This window comes from Equus caballus, chromosome 4 (assembly GCF_041296265.1).
Source record: "Equus caballus isolate H_3958 breed thoroughbred chromosome 4, TB-T2T, whole genome shotgun sequence".
Taxonomy (NCBI): domain Eukaryota; kingdom Metazoa; phylum Chordata; class Mammalia; order Perissodactyla; family Equidae; genus Equus; species Equus caballus.
The window spans coordinates 113,106,778-113,127,033 of NC_091687.1; the positions used below are offsets into that span (position 1 = coordinate 113,106,778).

The 20,256-nt window shown below is 43.5% G+C and overlaps 1 protein-coding gene and 1 long non-coding RNA gene across 4 annotated transcripts in view; one reads left to right on the forward strand and one right to left on the reverse strand.

Annotated features, from left to right (window-relative positions):
• LOC138923936 (uncharacterized) lies at window positions 1-12,014 on the forward strand. Its single transcript, XR_011438316.1, has 2 exons — window positions 1-137; window positions 11,793-12,014. It is a non-coding gene; the product is annotated as an uncharacterized lncRNA (long non-coding RNA).
• The window catches only part of NCAPG2 (non-SMC condensin II complex subunit G2), a 71,895-nt gene continuing 63,649 nt past the window's right edge, over window positions 12,011-20,256 (reverse strand). For all 3 annotated transcript variants that reach the window (XM_001915105.5, XM_005613932.4, XM_023640123.2), the window contains exon 28: window positions 12,011-12,408. In XM_001915105.5, the coding sequence (XP_001915140.1) occupies window positions 12,357-12,408 (52 nt within the window). In that variant the 3' untranslated portion in view covers window positions 12,011-12,356. The remainder of the gene's footprint in view (window positions 12,409-20,256) is intronic.

Consider the following 20,256-nt stretch of genomic DNA (forward strand, 5'->3'; position numbering starts at 1 on the left):
CTCTCCTCTCCAAAATACAACAAAAGATTGGAAGAACTGAATTTCAGAGAATAAACATAATGCCAGCTCGTTAGAGACCTACAATATCAAGAAGGCGGAGATCATAACCTTGCTTACACCCTCCAGGCGCTGGAACGGTAGGAGAGAACATCGCTCCCTCTCCTAGAGTCTGCGATCGCTGCGGCGCGGGTGGGGAAGGAGCGGGGGAAGGGCCGCGCGACCGGGGGATCATCCAGGACTCCTGCCGCTGATTCAGTGGAGACCCGCTGACGGGGGGAAAGCTTCCGTCCGTGGGGACCCCATAAATCAAGGGCCTTGGGAGACCAGAGAACAGAACTGATCTGAACCCAGACCGGTGCATGTGAGTAACAGCCCCTCCCCCACAGCAAAGCCAGTGGGCGCAGCCATCTTGCCCCGAAGGCGGAGAGCTAACACGCCGCTCTCGACCCCCATCTAGTGGCGACAGGCTGTAACTGCAACTGAATTCTAGCACCATGCGAAAAAACCGCTCCTCTACCTTCCAGCAATTTATAAAAGCCCCAGACCAGAAGGAAAACAATAAAAACACAGAATTAAGTCCTGAGGACTTGGAATTAGGTAAACTAAGTGATAATGAATTCAGAGCAGCTATAATCAAAAAACTCAATGAGGTAGAGAGAAAGATAGAGAAACAAGCCGAGTTCTGGAGTTACTTCACAAAAGAGATTGAAATCATAAAGAAGAATCAAACAGAATTACTTGAGATGAAAAACACAATGGACCAGATAAAACAGAATACGGATTCCCTGAATGCCCGTGTAGACAACCTAGAGGAGCAAATCAGCATAATCGAGGATAGACAGGCTGAACGGTGCCAGACAGAGGAAGAAAGAGAACTAAGAATTAAAAAAAATGAGGAAAATCTCCGAGAGATAATGGATTCAATGAGGAGTAAGAACATAAGGATCATAGGAATTCCCAAGAATATGGAAAAGGAAAATGGAGCAGAAAGTGTGCTTAATGAAATTATTGAAGAGCACTTCCCAAATCTAGGGATCAATGGAGAAATGCGTGTAGAGGAGGGTTTTAGATCTCCTAGATTTGTCAATGTAAAAAGACCCACTGCAAGGCACATAGTAGTAAAGTTGGCAAATAGGAAAGATAAGGAGAGAATACTCAGGGAAGTAAGGGAAAAAAAGAGAATAACCTATAAAGGAGCCCCTATCAGACTGTCAGCGGATTTCTCTACAGAAACCCTACAAGCTAGGAGAGAATGGAGTGATATATTCAGAGCTTTAAAGGATAAAAACCTTCAGCCAAGAATACTCTATCCAGCAAGAATTTCCTTCAGATATGAGGGAGAAATTAAATCTTTTCCAGACAAACAAAAGTTAAGGGAATTTGTAACTAAAAGCCCTCCATTACAAGAAATCTTTAAGAAGGCTCTCATACTTGAAAAAAGAAAAAAGGGAGAAAGGGGACACAATCCACAGACTAGGGAGACCGATGGATAGAACCAGAACAGGATAGCAAATATTCAATTATAGCATTAGGATAAAGGTAAGGAAACTACCAAAACAAGGACGATCTTAGCACTCCAACTACAAATTAATAAGACGAGTTGGAATAAAAAATGAAAATAATTATTTAGGAGGGGAAGAGCAAAGGGTCTAAATCAGTATTGGTCAAGTAGGTAAGACACCACCAGAGAATAGACTATATTATACATGAGATTCTAAATACAAACTTCAAGGTAGACAGGGTAATGTTGGCCTTGTAAAATGAGTTAGAAAGTGTCCCATCCTCTTCAATTTTTTTGGAAGAGTTTGAGAAGGACTGGTATTAAATCTTCTTTGAATGTTTGGTATAATTTACTGGGAAAGCTGTCTGGCTCCGGATTTTTGTTTATTGGGAGGTTTTTGATTATTCTTTCAATCTTTTTACTTGTGATTAGTCTATTCAGATTCTCTGTTTCTTCTTGATTCAGTTTTGGGAGATTCTATGATTCTAAGAATTCATCCATTTCTTCTAGGTTATCCAATTTGTTGGCATATAGTTTTTAATAGAATTCTCTTATAATCTTTTTTGTATTTCTGTGGTACCCATTGTAATTTCTCTTCTTTTATTTCTCACCTTATTTATTTGAACCGTCTCTCTTTTTTTCTTAGTTGTGTAGCTAAGGGTTTGTCAATTTTATCTTTTCAAAGAACCAGCTCTTAGTTTCATTAATCTTTTCTATTGCCTTTTCAGTCTCATTTATTTTGACTCTGATTTTTCTTATTTCCTTCCTTATACTGACTTTGGGCTTCATTTGTTCTTGTTTTTCTCTTTCTTTTAGATGTAGTGTTAGATTGTTTGAGATTTTTCTTGTTTTTTTTTTTTTTTTTTAAAGATTGGCACCTGAGCTACCAACTGTTGCCAATCATCTTCTCTTTTTTTTTCCTGCTTTTTTTCTCCCCAAATCCCCCCTAGTACATAGCTGTATATTTTAGTTGTGGGTCCTTCTAGTTGTGGCATGTGGGACACCACCTCAACATGGGTTAATGAGCAGTGCCACGTCTGCTCATCTGAACCCTGGGCCACTGAAGCAGAGTGCACAAACTTAACCACTTGGCCATGGGGCTGGCCCCCTTCTTCTTTCTTAAGGGAGGCCTGTATTGCTATATACTTCCCTCTTAATACTGGTTTTGATGAATCCCATAGGTTTTGGTATGTTGTGTTTCCATTTTCATTTGTCTCCAGGTATTTTTTTAATTTCTCCTTTGATTTCTTCATTGATTCAATAGTTGTTCAGTAGCATGTTGTTTAATCTCCACATATTTGTGACTTTCCCACCTTTCTTCTTGTAGTTGATTTCTAGTTTTATACCATTGTGGTCAGGAAAGATGCTTGATATGATTTCAATCTTCTCAAATTTATTGAGACTTGTTTTGTTTCCCAAGATATGGTCTATCTTTGAGAATGTTCCACACGCACTTGAGAAGAATGTGCATTCTGCTGCTTTGGGATGGAACATTCTATACATATCTGTTAACTCCACCTGGTCTAGTTTTTTATTTAAGGCTATTGTTTCTTTGTTGACTTTCTGTGTAAGATGACCTATTCATTGATGTTAGTGGGATATTCAAGTCTCCTACTATTATTGTGTTGCTGTCAATTTCTCCCTTTAGGTCTGTTAATAGTTGCTTTATACACTTTGCTGCTGCTGTGTTAGGTGAGTATATATTAATAAATGTTAAGTTTTCTTGGTGGAATGTCCCCTTTATCATTATATAATGTCCATCTTTGTATCTTATTATCTTTCTTGGCTTGAAGTCTATTTTGTTTGATGTAAGTATGGTTATGCCCACTTTCTTTTGGTTACCATTTACTTAGAGTATCACTTTCTATCCCTTCATTCTGAGCCTATGTTTGTCTTTAGAACTGAGTTGAGTCACCTGGGGGTGGCATATTTTTGGGTCTTATTTTTTCGCCCATCCAGCCACTCTGTGTCTTTTGATTGGTGAATTCAATCTATTTACATTTAGGGTGATTATTAATATATGAGGGCTTGAGACTTCCATTTTATCTTTTGTTTTCTGGTTGTTCTATGCTTCCGTTATTTCTTTTTCCTTGTGTTTCCATCTGCATTTCAGTTTGGTGGTTTTCTATGATGTGTTTCTCAGTTTCCCCCTTTTTTACATTTTGTAACTCTGCTCTGATTTTTTTTGGGGGGGTGGGGGGTTACCATGAGGTTTGTATAAAAGATCTCATAGATGAAATACTTTTTCTGCTGTTACCATCTTATCTTCATTTGCCTATGCGGTTCTGTCCTTCTCCTCTCCCCTTCTACATTTTTGTTGTCACAAATATCCCTTTTGTATTGTGAGTTAACCAAATTGAAATCGTTACAATTATCTTTGATGCTTTCTTTTCCTTTAGACTTTATGTTATAATTCAGTGTTTAGTAACCTATTCTGATACAGAAGTGCAATTTTCGTATTCTTTCTGTTTATCTCCTTGCTCAAAGCTTTGCAAACCTTTGCCTTTTTGTTTCAGGTAGGAGGGCTCCTTTCAACATTTCTTGTAAAGCTTATCTGGTGAAGAATTTCCTTAGCTTTTGTCTGGGAAAGCCTTTATTCCTCCTTCATATCTGAAGGATAACTTTGCTGGATAGAGTATTCTTGGCTGACAGTTTTTTTTTTTTTTCCTTTTTCTCCCCAAAGCCCCCCAGTACATAGTTGTGTATTCTTCATTGTGGGTTCTTCTAGTTGTGGCATGTGGGACACTGCCTCAGCGTGGTCTGATGAGCAGTGCCATGTCCGCGCCCAGGATTCGAACTAACGAAACACTGGGCCGCCTGCAGCGAAGTGTGCGAACTTAACCACTCGGCCACGGGGCCAGCCCGTCTTGGCTGACAGTTTTTAATCTTTCAATACTTTGAGAAATTCACTGATAGCCTAATAGGGGTAACTCTGTAGATTATTTTCTTCTCTCCGGCCGCCCTTAATATTTTTTCTTTGTCATTGACTTTTGATAGTTTTAATACAATGTGCCTTAGAGAAGGCCTTTTTGTGTTGAGACAATTAGGAGTTCTATTAGCGTCATGTACTTGTATATCCAGTCCCTTGCCCAGGTTTGGGAAGTTCTCAGCTAATTTTTTTTTTTTTTTGGTGAGGAAGATTGTCCCTGAGCTAACATCTGTGCCAATCTTCCTCTACTTTGTATGTGGGATGCTGCTAAAGCATGGCTTGATGAGCGGTGTGTAGGTCTGCAGCTGGAATCCAAACCAGTGAACCCCAGGCCACCACAGAGGAGTGTGTGAACTTAACCATTATGCCACTGGGCCAGCCCCATCAGCTATTATTTTTTTTTAAATAAGTTCTCTGCTCCTTTTTCCCTCTCTTCTCCTTCTGGGATACCCATTATCCTTATGTAGCTTTTCCCAATTGTGTTGGACAGTGCTCATAGAATTTCTCCACTTTTTTAAAATCTGAGTTCTCTCTCCTCTTCCATCTGAATCATTTCTAGATTTCTGTCTTCAAGCTCACTAATTCTTTCTTCCATACCATCTGCTTTATTTCCAATGCTTTCTACTTTATTATTTATTTATTTATTTACTTTTATTTGTTTCGTCTTTTTGAGGAAGATTAGCCCTGAGCTAACATCTGTGGCCAATCCTCCTCTTTTTGCTGAGGAAGACTGGCCCTGAGCTAACATCCATGCCCATCTTCCTCTGCTTTATATGTGGGATGCCTACCACAGCATGGCTTGCTGAGCAGTGCCATGTCCACACCCGGGATCTGAACCAGCAAACCCTGGGCCACCGAAGTGGAACATGCAAACTTAACCACCACTGGGCTGGCCCCTCTACTTTATTCTCCATCTCATTTATTGATTTTCAGCTCCAGAATTCCTGGGGGTTTTTTGTAAGATTTTATTTATTTTTTATTTTTCCTTCTCCCCAAAACCAGTACAACAGTACACGGTTGTATGTTTTAGTTGTGGATCCTTCTAGTTGTGGCATGTGGGATGCCGCCTCAGCATGGCTTGATGAGTGGTGCTAGGTCTGCACCCAGGATCCAAACAGGGGAAACCCTGGGCCTCTGAAGCAGAGCATGCAAATTTAACCACTCGGCCATGGGGCTGACCCCCGTTTTTTAGTTTCAATCTCTTTGGTGAAGTGCTCCTGCTGTTCATTAATTTTACTCCTGAGCTCATTGAACTGTCTTCTGAGTCTTCTTATAACTTGTTGAGTTTCTTCATGACAGCTCTTGTGAATTCTGTCAGATTGTAATCTTCTGTGACTTCAAGTGTAGTTTCTTGAGGGTGGTCATTTTCTTTCTGGTCTGCTGTGTCCCTGTAGATCTTCATGGTGCTTGAGTTATTCCTCTGCCAGTGCACTTGTAGTGGCAAACCCCTCTCCTATTTGGGTAAGACATCGTTTACTGTTGTTCTGAGCTGCTTCTGCTTGTATTTGAGAGCCTGTGCTTTCCACCCTCCACAGCCTCTGCCAGAGGTGTCATCAGTGTCCTCCTTGTGCTGCCTGTGCCTCTGAGGTTGCTGGTGCCTTGCTGCTTACAATGTCACTCCTAGTTGCAGGTGTCACCAGGCTGGTGACCTGGGTTGTGTGTTCCCCTACTGCAGCAGTGGGGAGGGGAAGAGTGGGGTGGGTGCAAGGGTCACAGGCACCTCCACTACATCTGGCTTTATTGTGTCTGCAGCTGCTGCTGCTACAGGTAGGGGGTCCAAAGATGTGGGTGCCTTTGCAGCTGGGGGACCAGGGTCATGGGCTCCACTGTTGTGGTTACCTGGCTCTCCACAGTGCTCTCCACAGGCTCAGGTGCTGCTGCCACATGTGCTGCCTGCACTGCTGCTCTCAACTTATCTGGGGGTGCTGGCAATGTCACCACTGCTGGGGACCCGGGGTCTTGTATGCAGCCCCTGCTGCCAGTAGGGTCAGTGTCAGGGGTGCTGCTGCTGGGGGCTGGGTCATGGGCAATGCTGCAGCTCCTGAAGCCTCAGGTCACAGGCACCACCTGCCACTGCAGGAGGAGGAGTAGGAGCTGAGCCACGACTGCACTGCATCTCCTACAGGCTCTCATCTCAGGCACTCGGCCAATTCCTGGAATCTAAGGTCATGGGGACCACTGCTGCTGCCGGGGGTACCAGGGTCTTGATTGCAGCCCCAGCTGCTAGAAGGGCTCATGTCAGAGGTGCCACTGCTGGGGGAGGGGAAGGCGGCTGGGTCACAGGTATTTTTGCAGTTCCTGGAGTCTCCAGTCACAGGCCCAGTGATTCCTGGTGCCTCTGGGAGCATGGGCTGCCTGGATTCCTGGGGCCTCCATTGGTGGGCCCTACCATAGTTCCTGGGGTGTCTGGTCAGAGGTATCACTGCAGTTCCCAGAACCTCCAGTCTCAGGAGTTACCACCCTTGCTTCCTGATCCCACTGCCTCCAGGAGGTCCCGTCCACCCACCTTCAGTTTTACTGATGTATGGATCCCTCAGGCGTTCTGGTGTGCTGTGCAGGGAGTCCTCTGTTGGTCAATGGATGTTCTACTGGCCATAACTTGTCTTCAACCTTTCCCCCACTCTCCCACCTCCTCCGCCCCACTGGAAGTCTACAAGTTGATTTGTATGCAAGAATTGGAACGCTGACTTGTGTCTGCCCTTCTGATGCATCTTCCCGCCATGCTCATTTGTCTGGGAGACAGGAGATTCACATCCAAAATAGCCTAGTCAAGGCTGAGGAGACCCTAACTTAAAGTGTGACAGGGAAACCATTCTGCATGAGTTTCTCAAACTCATTTGGGCTGCTTATTCACATTTATTCCATGCTCAGTGTCACTCACAGAAACAGCTGCGTGTGTCACACGTGACAGAGGCTGAAGAGACATACCCAAGGGACACAGGGCTCCCTGGTGCCAGGGAGTATAGAGAAATGTAAACCAGGAAATTTCCTCCTACTGGAAACACACACACATGCTGCAGCATGACAGAAGAGCCAGATAATGTAACAGCTTAGCAGCAGAGTTAAGACACATCTGCTGAAATTAATCATTTCTCAGAAATATCCTTTGTTTTCACAAAGAAGAATGGTTCAGTCACGAGTTAGCTATAAAGGGTGTCAGAAAACCCACAGAAGCACATGAGAAGTACTCAGATGTGGGATCGGGGTGAGCTGAACCCCAACCCCATTACTCACGGTCCCGCTCTGCTGCAGGAGCACTGGGAACGGGAGGCCTTCAGCCCAGTTGGGAGCTCGCCTGAAGTGTCCCCTGCTTTAAACCTTAGCACAGCCGTTGCCCAAGACCGACGCTGTGCTTTCTCTGCTGAATCAGATAGAAGGTAACCAGGCATCTGCACTGTCACCAGTCCCCTTTCAAAGAACAACGGCACCAGAGTTAGCTACCAGTGGTCCTAAGAGAGCTATCGTTATGTTTTATGTTGAATATTTTCAAAATAAGCACGGTAGTGTGGCCACTTTTTCAGTTTTTTCATTATTAAATTCTGAGGGTTACCTAGAGAAAGAATTCTCACCTTAGAAACAATTTATAGTGTAAATGTTTTGTGTTAGGGCAGTTTTTAAAGAAGAGTCACACTTCCTCACAGATCTGCAATTAGCAAAGGGCTGACTGGTCTCAACGGGTGGTCCCATAAGAAGGGCTGCGCCTTGGTGTCTAAGGCTGGCAGGGGGCCACTGGGTATGGCAGCAGCTAGACTGGCCTCGGTAAGTGGCAGGTCCTGGTGTTGGCCTATGTGTAGTCCCCTTCCCTGCCCCCGTGACTGCTTGTTCACACCCCCAAGCCAGCACTGGGTGGCTGATGAGTGAGGCGGTCACGTCATGCCTTCCTTGCATGTTTGGTGCCTTGTCCCTGGAGGAGGCTTTTCTGCTGAGTGTTGACATGTGCTAAGACTTCCTGCTGTATCATGTGGTACAAGGGTTTTCTGTTGGATTTTAACAGGTGGTCTGAAGACTTCCACATTTCCATGCAGGCACCTCTACACCAGACTTGCTTGTGCCCAAGCTTCCAATACTTCTCCTTCCAGGCCCCTGTCCAGCTGGCCACCTTTCAGCTCTGCCCCTGGAGACACAGCTCCATTGGAGGTCTTTGTGTTACAGCGTGCACTGCACCTGAGCAGGGCACCCATCTGCATGGACCACCACCTGGACTGGTCCTGCAGTGGTGCATTTCACTGGCTGCTGCAGGCTGGCAGCCCCTGGGGATGCAGTGTGTACTGAATGTGGATAGCCAGGAGTGCCAGTGGAACCTGCATCCATAGAAGGCTCCCTCCCCACTGGCTTCCAGGACTAGCCACTGGGGGGGAGGGGGCAGAGGAGCAGAAGTGCTGCCCTGTCCATTATTTTCCTGTACCCACCTACCAGGCTGACCATCCATGGCACTAGCTCAGGCCATTTCCTCATCCAACACTGGCCACGAGAAATCCAGACCCAGACCAATGTGTACTAATGATGGCACAGCATGGCAAGTCCTGACCCACGGCTTACCTCCCACCCCTAGAGCACACATCACTTCAAGACCCCCGTGTCCAGCCACTTCTTGCTCACATGGCCCAGTTCAGAGTGATGTTCTGGCATCCGGGACAGGGCAGCCTCTGGGAGGATGTCCAGATGGCAGGACCTCTTTGGAGTGAGAGGGTGGGAGAGTAATATGGGCTTGGGCAAAACTGTTAATGTCTATTTTTGTCCATTTCGTGTGAATGTGGACTGTTCCAAATGTGGACAGGAAGGGTGTTTGTCCAGTGAGTGATCACATGCTCTGGGTCTGAGGCCATGCTGGGCTGCTGCTGTTTGGTCAAGATGGCGGCACTCGCTCTCACCCTCCAGGTTCTGTCTGGCTTTGCAGAGGCTGAGCGGAGAGCTAAAGGGAGACACAATGGCCCACCTTTATCCGCAGGCCTTTCCAGGCGACACGCTCCCACCACTCCTCTTTGATGTGATGTTGTGCTTCACTTGCTGGTTTGGCGGGGGCAGAGCTGTCTCTGAGGCTTCTGTGGGGCCTTCTGCACAGCTCTGACTCCACAGGCCAATGGGCTGGGCTCATGTCTTACTGGAGCCCAGACACCGCCCCACACTCACGGGGACAGGTATCCTTGTCAGTTCACACCCAGTCTTCACAATGTTTTGGAATCACCTTTTCCCAGGGCCCCAGGATCTGCGGCCACAGGCCATCTGGGGAAGAGACAGGTGGGTACACTTCCTTCCTTTTGGGGACCTGGCCTCTGGGTTACTCATGGCTCAGGTCTGGAACTTGGACAAAGGATTGTGACTTCTTACTGGGGCCACTTCCCTGAGGCCACCAGCCATCATCTTTGACTTCTTTTGATGGTACAGACTGGCCAGGGCCCTCATTGCCCATCTATTATGAAACGCTACATTCCAGGATCCTCTCCATGATTCTCCTGGACAGGAACAAAACCCTCTTGCTGTGCCGTCTTTATGATCATTGCATCCACTCATCTGATGTTCACTTGCCACCAGTTGGTCCTGTTGTTCAGGGTCCTGTAATCCCATGACTGTCAAGAGAGCGCAGTTCTGTAACGGCCTGCGGTACCATCAGCTGCAGAGCCCACCCCTGCCCTCCTTGGTGATGCTGGTAGCCTGTCCCCAGGGCAGAATTCTGGGTTCAGTGGATGGTGCTCCTCCTGTGGAACACAGCCCTGCATGGCTTTTCTGGCCTTAGGTAGTGTCCACACCAGCTCACCTACCTCTCCGAGCCCCCTTCCATGGTCTGCACAACAATTCTGGCATCTTCACTTTGTGTGGCCATCACTTCTTCCATGCTGCTAGGAGCTGGCCTCGTGGAGTGTTCACACTGCAACCCGGGGTCCTTGCCAGGGTACTAAGTCATGTGTCCCAGCACTCCATGTTGATAACACATCCTTTGCCAAAGTTGCATATGTTTTCTCTCTTTCCCTCACACTGAATTGATTAAATTATTGAATACAAGAGAATATTTATAACATGCGTAAGGTAGAGAGAATAACAGTAAAATGAACATTCAAATATCTATTTCCAGTTTAAATAACAGATTTCTACCATTACTTTTGAAGAATCCTGCATGCTCCCCCATCCTGCCCTCCCATAAACAGCAGTCTGGATTTTGTTTTATCTTTTCCTTGTTAAACATTGACATATTATCACACGTGAGCATAAGCAATACAGTGTTCAGTTTTGCATGTTTTTGAACTTTACATAAACAGAATCATAAAATATTATCCTGACTAAACTCTTTTCCTCAACATCATGCTCCTGAGGTGACCGCCCACCTCGCCCTGTCATCCCCAGGGAAGTGGGAGCTGTGGCTGCCCCAGCTGCCTTGCCCACTCTCCCACTGAAGGGAATGTGACTGTTTCCACTCTGCTGTGGCAAACACTGATGCCGAGTGTCCTTCCTCGAGTCTCCTCATGCACGTCCACAGGAGTCTCTCTGGGGTGTATGCCTAGAGGAGATTCACAAACTATTTTGCCCCATGAAAAACTGAATTGTACTTTTTCACAAATTGGATTAGTTCAACCATCAAGACTGACACAAGATAAAAGAGAAAACTTGACTACTCCGAAAACTCGTATCTAAATGTAAAAAACTAATTAAATTCTTCCCACAAAGAAAATACCAAGCTCAGATAATTTTACAGTTAATGTTACAACAAATCCAAGGAACTATTTCTAATCTTACACAAATTCTTCCAGGAATATAAAAACATAGAACACTCCTTAGTTCATTTTATGAGGCTTGACAATTCTTGATACTAAATCAAACAAGGACAAGGGCAAAAAAGAAAAAAAATTACACTCACCAATCCAGAATACAGCTGAGTTAGCAAAGATCTCTGGAAAGTCATATGTTCAAAGATTGCCTAAAACAAGCAACCCCCACCTCCCAATTCCTCAGATTATCCCTCAGTAAAACCTTACCCTAACTGCTCATAACTGCAGTAAGTGGCCCCTTTCTGTACCTTAGAGAAACAGAGGCAATGAAAAATTGGTACTTCTTACTTTTTCGCTTGGGGGCTGGGGACAGAATGAGCTTGTGATTGAAGCAGCACTCACTTCCCATCTGTCATAAGGTGGCCTAACAGGCCACAGGATGCTGACTGGCCATGACTTAGGACTTGTGGCTGACAGGGATAAGAACATGCAGACCACCTGGTAACCTGGGACAGAAGAGATGGGGTCACAGACGATGTATCTAGGAGGCCTGGGGCCAGTCCTCCGTCAGCACTGTAACTGCTCTCGTAAAGAAAAAATAAAATAGTGGTGGCTCAGCTTCAGGCTGAATGACTCAGTTCTGCATTCCTCCTGTTTACAGCCATGGGGCCCATCTCAACATCCAGTGAAGCAGCACCTAGACCAGAAGAGGAGACCGCTGCAGGACCCTGCGCGTGGCACCTCTCCCTCCGCCCAGCACAGCCATCCCCTCTGCTTTAGCACCTTCTCTTCCGGGCAGAAAGACAGGATTGCCCGAGAACTCAACCCTTGTCCCTAGGGGGACAACTCATACTAATATTTTTAAATAAAGTACACAAATGGATGTTGTCTGCTTTATTACTCATAGTTTGCAAGCAATGTTATATATATAAAAGTCCTTTTTAAAACAACCAGGTTTGCTAGAAAAGTGTCTTTTTTTCTTCGCACCATAGGGTTCTGCACTCTTGATACCTAGAGTCCTTTACAGTAAATATATTATTTATGCAGGCTCTGGGCAAAACTCTAAGAACCTCTGAGTTTTCTACTCAGACCCTCCCAAATAAATCCCACCCCTTCTCTGCTATATGGGTTATTAACATTAAAAACACTAGAAAAATACACACTCGTTTCATTTTTCTGTAAGTCCTTTTTCTCTATTTTTACATGACCAAAGATGTTGGCTTGGCTATGAATTCAAAAGTGCTCCCAAAGTTCTTGATGACGACTCATAGAGAAATCTGAAATTCAAAAAAAGAAATAATTAGCTACAGAAACAAGTGACAAAATTACCCAAATGCACATTTTCATGAAATAAATCTAAAAATGGTTTGCAACCAAATACACTTAAAAAGAAAGTTGAAATAATCAGTAACTGTTTCACTAATTGCTTCTCATATGTCAAATGGAGTAAGAATCCCCATCACTGGTCATCTCATTACAATCCACGGCACACGGACAAAGCCGTCAGTAGTGGGGCCGTCATCACTGTCCCCACAGCCAGCAACAGTCCACTGGGGTCCCCAAGGAACTCTGCGCGTAAATAAAACACTACAGTTCAATAACACATGCTCCCCTGGCTGTGTTTCCTATGGGTGGACTCATTTTTACTCAAAAGGACTCTCATTTCTGAGGATCTAAACTGCTGCTTGGATTCACGGCAGACTCACAAATAGGACACACGCACCTCCCTTTGCAGCACTCATAATCAAGAGCTTGTTTCCCTCCCACATAACAACACAACATAAATGAGAACTACTTACCCCAGGATGTGCTGTTACAATGACGCTTATTCCCACCACCTCAACCACCAGAAACCTTCAGACACTTCCACTGTCCCGCCCCCTCCTGCGCACACTTGTCCCAGGTGAGACCAGCTCCTCCCCCGGAGGAGGAGGGAGCAGAGTTTGGGCGGAGCCCACTCAGTGCTTTCCTTTCTAGGACCCCACCCCAACTCCCTTGCAGGGGCCTCCTTTATGTGAAGAGCCCTCACTGGGCAGCTCTCACATGCACCAGGTAGTACATCACCACTAAGACAAACAGACGTATTTACAAGGGCACAGTCGCCCTGCTCCCTCAGATGGCGAGTGGACCAGCTAACCTCTGAATTCCTGCCTAGACACAAATACCAATCTTCATCCCAAACAATGTCTCAACTCGACTGACACCCTTCAGCCTAGAGAAGGTTACAGACACTAGTGTCTGCCCATGTCCTGCTCCTCGTGGAAACTAACCAATCACACAGTCTAGAACAGCCCTGTCTAGCATCAACACAAGCACATGTGTAACTTTAAACTTTCTAGTAGCCACATTAAAAGCAATTAAAATAATCAGGTGAAATTCATCTTAATAAATTTTATTTAGTGCAACATACTCAACACACGTCAACTTGTGATCAATATAAAAATATTACTGAGCCAGCACTGATGGCCTGGTGGTTAAAGTTCGGTGTGTTCCACTTTGGCAGCCCGGGCTCAGTTCCCGGCACGGAACCACACCACTGTCAGTAGCCACGCTGTGGCAGCGGCTCACAGAGAAGAACTAGAAGGACCTGCAACTAGAATACACAACTATGTACTGAGGCTTTGGGGAGGAAAAAGAAAAAGGAAGATTGGCAATAGAGGTTACTTCAGGGTAAATCTTTCCCAGCAAAAAAAAAATATTACTGACATATTTTACCTTTTTTTCATACTATCTTCAGAACCTGGTGTGTAGTTTATACTTAGGCCAATCTCAGTTCAGACTCACCATGTTTCATGTGTTCAATTTCCACATGTGACAAGCAGCCACAGTCGTAGCCAGCACAAATCTAGACAAACTTTAAGATTTTTCTCCTTATCCCTGGAATTCATGAATTTTTTGACTTCCTTAGGTGTGATTTTTTCCATTAATCCCATCCAGAATTTAGTGAAAATAATAATAATAATAATTTTTTAAATTACATATTTCTTCAGCTCCAGGAAATTCTCTCCTGTCATTTGTTAAATCACTGCTTCTTTTGGGTCTATTCCACCAAGACTGTCTTTAGCCCCATGACTTCTCTTCATTAGTATCTGTTCTGTGTTCTGAGACGTTCCTCCAACTTGATCTTTTAGATCCTCTGGAATCTGAGTCCCAAGAGTGACATCACTCCAGTGTATCGGTGACATTTTAATTCAAGGGTTTTAGTTCTAGATCATCCTTCTGGGGCTAAAATTGATTTTTTTCTTTAAAGACTTTTATTCTTAATTGTCTGGCTGGCCCATCACTGTTACTTTATTAATGGCTGTTCTGATTGTTTCCTCCAACTGTTGGGCCACCCTACGTGTGTGGTTAGTCTGTGTCCTATAGACATCCCAGGTGGATGCAGAGATGGTGGACAATGAGAGGCACAAGACCTGTGGAGACCACCATCGCAGCAGGAAGTGGGGCATCTCTATCTAAAAGAAACAACAGGAGACTCCCAATGTGCCTTCATCTCTTCAGCCTCAGTGACAGAAAAGAGATCACCCCACCCGGCTCAGCTCTTTAAGAACTCTCATGAGGGCCCGTATCTCTGGATCTCTGTGGGTCAAGGTGTCAGCCAGACCCAAGCTCCCTGGTGGCTAGAAGGAAGAAAGGGCTCTCTATCAAACCCCAGGAGTTGAGAGAGAGACACACACAGAACACATTAAGTCACCAACACTCCAGAATCTATAATTTATTTTTAATTACTCAAAAATATTGTCTCTTTCAGTGAGCATGAATTTAAAAATACTTAAGAGAAAAATGTTAGGTTACCTTGACAAAAGTTCCTATTAACTATAGAATAATCAGCTGCTCACACTGACCTAAGTCTAGACTAACTACAATGATAACTATTTATTGTCACCTCTGAACCCAGCATCGTGCTGGCGCACTGGGCGCTGTATGTTCTCCTTTCACAGGCAAGGTAACCGAGGCTGAGAGTGGTGAAGCAACTTGCCCAAGACCACACTGTGATAAAGGAGGAGTTTAGGTTCAAACCCAGGCTGCCCGTCTTCTGACTCCCCTAAAGGCCTTGGATACTAAAACCATATTCCACCATACTTTATTCATTCTCCCATTGCCCGGGGAAAGGGTTGAATAAAGTAAGAACTATTCAAGGACAAAATGAAGGAAATGCAGAATTTTAGAGCTGAAGGGATAGTGGCAAACCTTAGACAAATTAAATCCCCTGGGCCAGGGTTCTCCTTGTGTGTGACAAGACATCTGAAACGGGTGACATGTTTGCCCACCTGAGCTCTAAAAGTCTTTCAACACACATGAGTCTTCACAACCCTATCCATCCTCAGCCCCTACTGCCTGCGGAAGCTGTGTTTACATCCAACACAACCATGGCCACGGGAGAGGCAGAAAAAATCAATTTTCTGAGAATCAGTAAGATAAACAATGTATGTTTTTATTAAAGAGTGGTTTTATTTATGTATAGCTTTTAATTATCCACATCAAGGTCTGCTAAGTGTTGATGATGATAGAAGTGTGCTTCAAAATGAGCTATAACAAGCATCCAGCCTCAAATTATTTTTTAAAAAAGAGTATTAAAATTCTATACAGCAGAATAAAATGATATTATTTATCAATACTTCATAACAAAAAAGAGGTCACTTTTCAGGGAGCACTCTTTCCTTCAAGGTCTGATAGCAACGTTTGATGTTGGAGACTGCACATAACACCATCTAATTGACAGTATATAGGCATAATTAATATTGGTAAGTAATTGGCTTGTAATATGATTACAATTCATTTACATAGTGGGAAAAATTAATGATATAACACAAACCTTAAGAATACTTATGCTACTCTAATCTCTAATTACAAATTTATTGCTCTTTTCAAATTATTTATGAAAGTAATAAATATAACCTACTTGACAGTTAAATGCACCAGTCCATTGGCAAATGCATACTGTTGCTTCTGAGAAAATATGTCCAATTTACAGTATGCTCTACTGGGCGAGACAATTAAAGTGCATGAGAAGCATTTTTTACTTAGCTCCCAACAGACCAGTTAAGAAAATACTAACCTTGCTGGAGAGAAAACTAGTGTATATGTTAAGAAAACGTTCACTTCTAAATTAATGCCCCATTGTCTAAAATGTTAATTGGACCAAGGGGCTCTCCGAGTCTTAAAGATGTTGACTTGCCTTAATGTCGCTACTCCAACATTAAAGCAATCATATTTTAAAACAGTCCTAAATCCTAATTGTTTATCTTCCATTAGATTGATTCTTTTTTAAGTTTCAATTTTTTAGACTGATTTTTTTTTTGACACTGGCTTTTCTATGTCCAGTGTTTCACAGCCCCCACCTATCTACTTTTTTAGGATATTTCCTCTGTAAAGGGAAGAACTCTTTTTACTATCTGTGCATAAGCTTAGCAGAGAAGATGACATATAGTTGTAGAAAAAACGAAGAAACAAAATATTACATGCCCTGTGTTTAATTCTGTTAATATCCTTTTCTTCTCCATAGTGTAAGTTTTGAACTTCTAAGGCCTTTTTTCTCTCAATGTAACTAACAGAATTCAAGTACTCACTTAAAACTCTGTGCAAGTGGAAATGAAAGAAATTTCTAGCCAGGAGCAAATGTTCCTCTTTCCTTACATCTTCAGAACAGTACCATTCTACACACAAAACATCGTCCTTGCAACGTTATTTCTAACAAAGAAATCTTGTAAAATGCTTGGACTTCTGAGATTGTTACCACGTCTTATGAAAACAACTGATCATTTATATAGTTTGTAATTCTGATTGCCTTATTTAATATTTGTGTCTGGTAAAAATATTTAAACGCCATGTGTTTTCTGAAATATACAAATGCTCCTCAGCTTCCTCCAAATCAGAAGACCACTTCCCTCGTCCCCACACACCTAGAAATAAAACAAGTTCATAAAACCTAGAGTCTGTTGGGGTCTTCCTTCAAATACACAAGTGCAAACCTGACCTTACTAAAACCACATGGTAAATATTCGATAGTTTTTAGACTAAAGTACATAATTGAATGCATTTCCTTTACTTACCACCAAGGACACCAGAATCCCCTGCTCTAGTGCCATCATCCAGGCACAGCGCCAAGCACAGCACTGGAGGCAGGGGGCGCTGGAGGGCACAGGGGAAGGGGGAGGCTTTCTCTTCTCAGTTCCAGCCCTGCAGAGCACCAGGCTCCCTGGGGTGGCTGTTCAGCCAGCCGCTCTGACCTGAGCAGCACAAGGAAGCTTGCAGGACCCGGGAGAGGGCTCCAGCTTTGGTCCTGGCAGCTCCCCCAGCACCTCCCCGTGAACAGGAATCCCTGCCCCCTGGAACTGGACATCCAGTGAGTCTCACTAGAAGGCCTCAGGACTTCTCCATCCTGGGAGCCACATCTCAGTCCTGGTGTGGGCTGCTCCTCATGTCTGTGGCTCCTCTATGCTTTAGAGTTCCCTTTAACCCTCACCAGCCAATAATCTGTTACACTAATGCCCTGATAAGATTTCTTGACACTGAGCTTTCCCTGTCCGACTCACTGTGTGGGTGCTGCCTCCTGGCTAGAATGCTGCCAACACTCAGGAAATGCTCACCAAAGGAGGCTGACGCAGCTGTCTTAACACTTGACAAAATGGACTTCATGAGGAAGAGCATTGCTAGAGATACAGAGGGATCCTTCATAAAAATAAGAGGGTCAGGGGCCGGCCCTGTGGCCGAGTGGTTAAGTTTGTGCACTCTGCTTTGGCGGCTCAGGGTTTCACTGGTTCATATCCTGGGTGTGGACATGGCACTGCTCGTCAGGCCACGCTGAGGCAGCAGTCCCACATGCCACAACTAGAAGGACCCGCAACTAGAATATACAACTATGTACTGGGGGGATTTGGAGGAGAAAAAGCAGAGGGGAAAAAAAAAGATTGGCAACAGTTGTTAGCTCAGGTGCCAATGTTTAAAAAGAAAAACGAGGGTCAAGTCATCAAGAAGATATAGCAGGTCTAAATTCACATGCACCTAATATCAGGATCAAAAAGTATGTAAAGCAAAACCTCTATCAGAAATGGACAGATCCAGCAGGCGGAAAATCAGTAAAAACATCGTTGAACTCAACAACACCATCAATCAACTAGACACCTGTGACATGGATAGACTACTTCACCCAACAACAGTAAAATACATATTCTTTTCAAGCTCACATAGGACATTCCCCAAGACAGATCACATTCTGGGCTATAAAACACACCTTAACAAGTTTAAAAGAATAGAAATCATACAATGTCTGTTTTCAGACCACAACAGAATTGAACTAGAAATCAACAGTAGAAACAACCAGAAAATCCTCAAGTAAGTGGAGATTAAACAGAACACTTCTAAATAATACATGGGTCAAAGAAGAAATCTCAAGAAAAATTTTAAAAGACTTTTAACTAAATGAAAATGAAAACACAACTTACCAAAACTTGTGGAATACAGCAAAAGCAGTGCTACGAGGATAATTTATAGCACTGAATGAATATATTAGAAAAGAAGAAAGATCTAAAATCAATAATCTAAGCTTTCACCTTAGGAAACTAGAAAAAGAAGAGCAAGTTAAATCCAAAGCAGGCAAAAAACAAGAAAGAATAAAAACCAGAGCAGAAATCAAGAAAATTGAAAACAGGAAATCAACATAGAAAATCAATGAAACCAAAAGCTAGTTCTTTGAAAAGATCCATAAAATCAATAAGCCTCTAGCCAGGCTAAGAAAAAAGAGAGAAGACGTAAATTACTAATATGAAAAATGAGAACAGGGACATCACTGCAGATTCCAGGGACATTAAAAGGATACTCAAGAAGGGGGTTCCAACCTGGTGATGCAGCAGTTAAGTTCACACATTCCACTTCAGTGGCCCGGGGTTTGCTGGGTCAGATCCCGGGTGTGGACCTAAGCACCACTTATCAAGCCATGCTGTGGCATGTGTCCCACATATAAAGTAGAGGAAGATGGGCATGGATGTTAGCTCAGGGCTAATCTTCCTCAGCAAAAAAAGAGAGAGAGAGAGAGAGAGGATAATCAAGGAATATTATGAACAACTCTATGCCAAATTTGATAACCTAGATGAGATGGACCAAATCCTTGAAAGGCACAATCTGCCAAAACTGATGGAAAAAGAAATAACAGACAACCTGAATAAGCCTATATCTATTAAAAAATTGAATCAATAATTAATAATCTTCCAAAGCAGAAAGCAGTAGATCCAGATGGTTTCACTGGTAAATTCTACCAAATATTTAAGGAAGAAGTGATACCAATTCTCTACAATCTCTTCCATAAGACAGAAGCAAGAGGAAATACTTCCAAACTTATTCTATGATGCCAGCATTTCCCTAATACTAAAGCCAGACAAAGATGTTACAAGAAAACTACAGACCAATCCCTCTCATGAGCACAGATGCAAAAATACTCAACAAAATATTAGCAAATCAAATCCAACAATGTATAAAAAATAATACACCAAGATCAAGTGGGGTTAACTATGTAAAGGTTTGCAAAGCTGGTTTAACATCTGGAAATCAATTAAGGTAATCCATCACATCAACAGACGATAAAAGAAAAATCACATGATGATGATAATAGATTCAGAAAAAGCTTTTGATAAAATCCAGTGTCCTTTCCTAATGAAAACTCCCACTAAACTAGGAATAGAGGAGAACTCATCAACTTGATAAAGAATAGCCACAAAAAATCTACAGCTAACTAATGTCATACTTATTGATGAGAAAGTAGAGGCTTTCCCACTAAGATCAGGAACAAGGCAAGGATGTCCTCTCTCACTGCTCCTTTTCAGCGTGAAAAGTACTAGAAGTACTAGCTAATGCAGTAAGACAAGAAAAGGAAAGAAAAGGTACTAGACTGAGAAGAAAGAGACAAAACTGTCTTTATTCATAAGTTAGCAATTTAGGATTTTGAAAGCCTTTCTCCAAAGGAGAGAGTGGCTATGGAAAGTAGCTAGTTTCCCAGGCATAGAAAACACTGATGACCTAGTTCAGATCTCTGTAACACTTAACCTTATGACGTTCACCAAATAGCAGGAAAAAACACTGCTTTTATGTCTGGTCTGAGAGTCAAACACAATTCATAACAGAGTCTACAT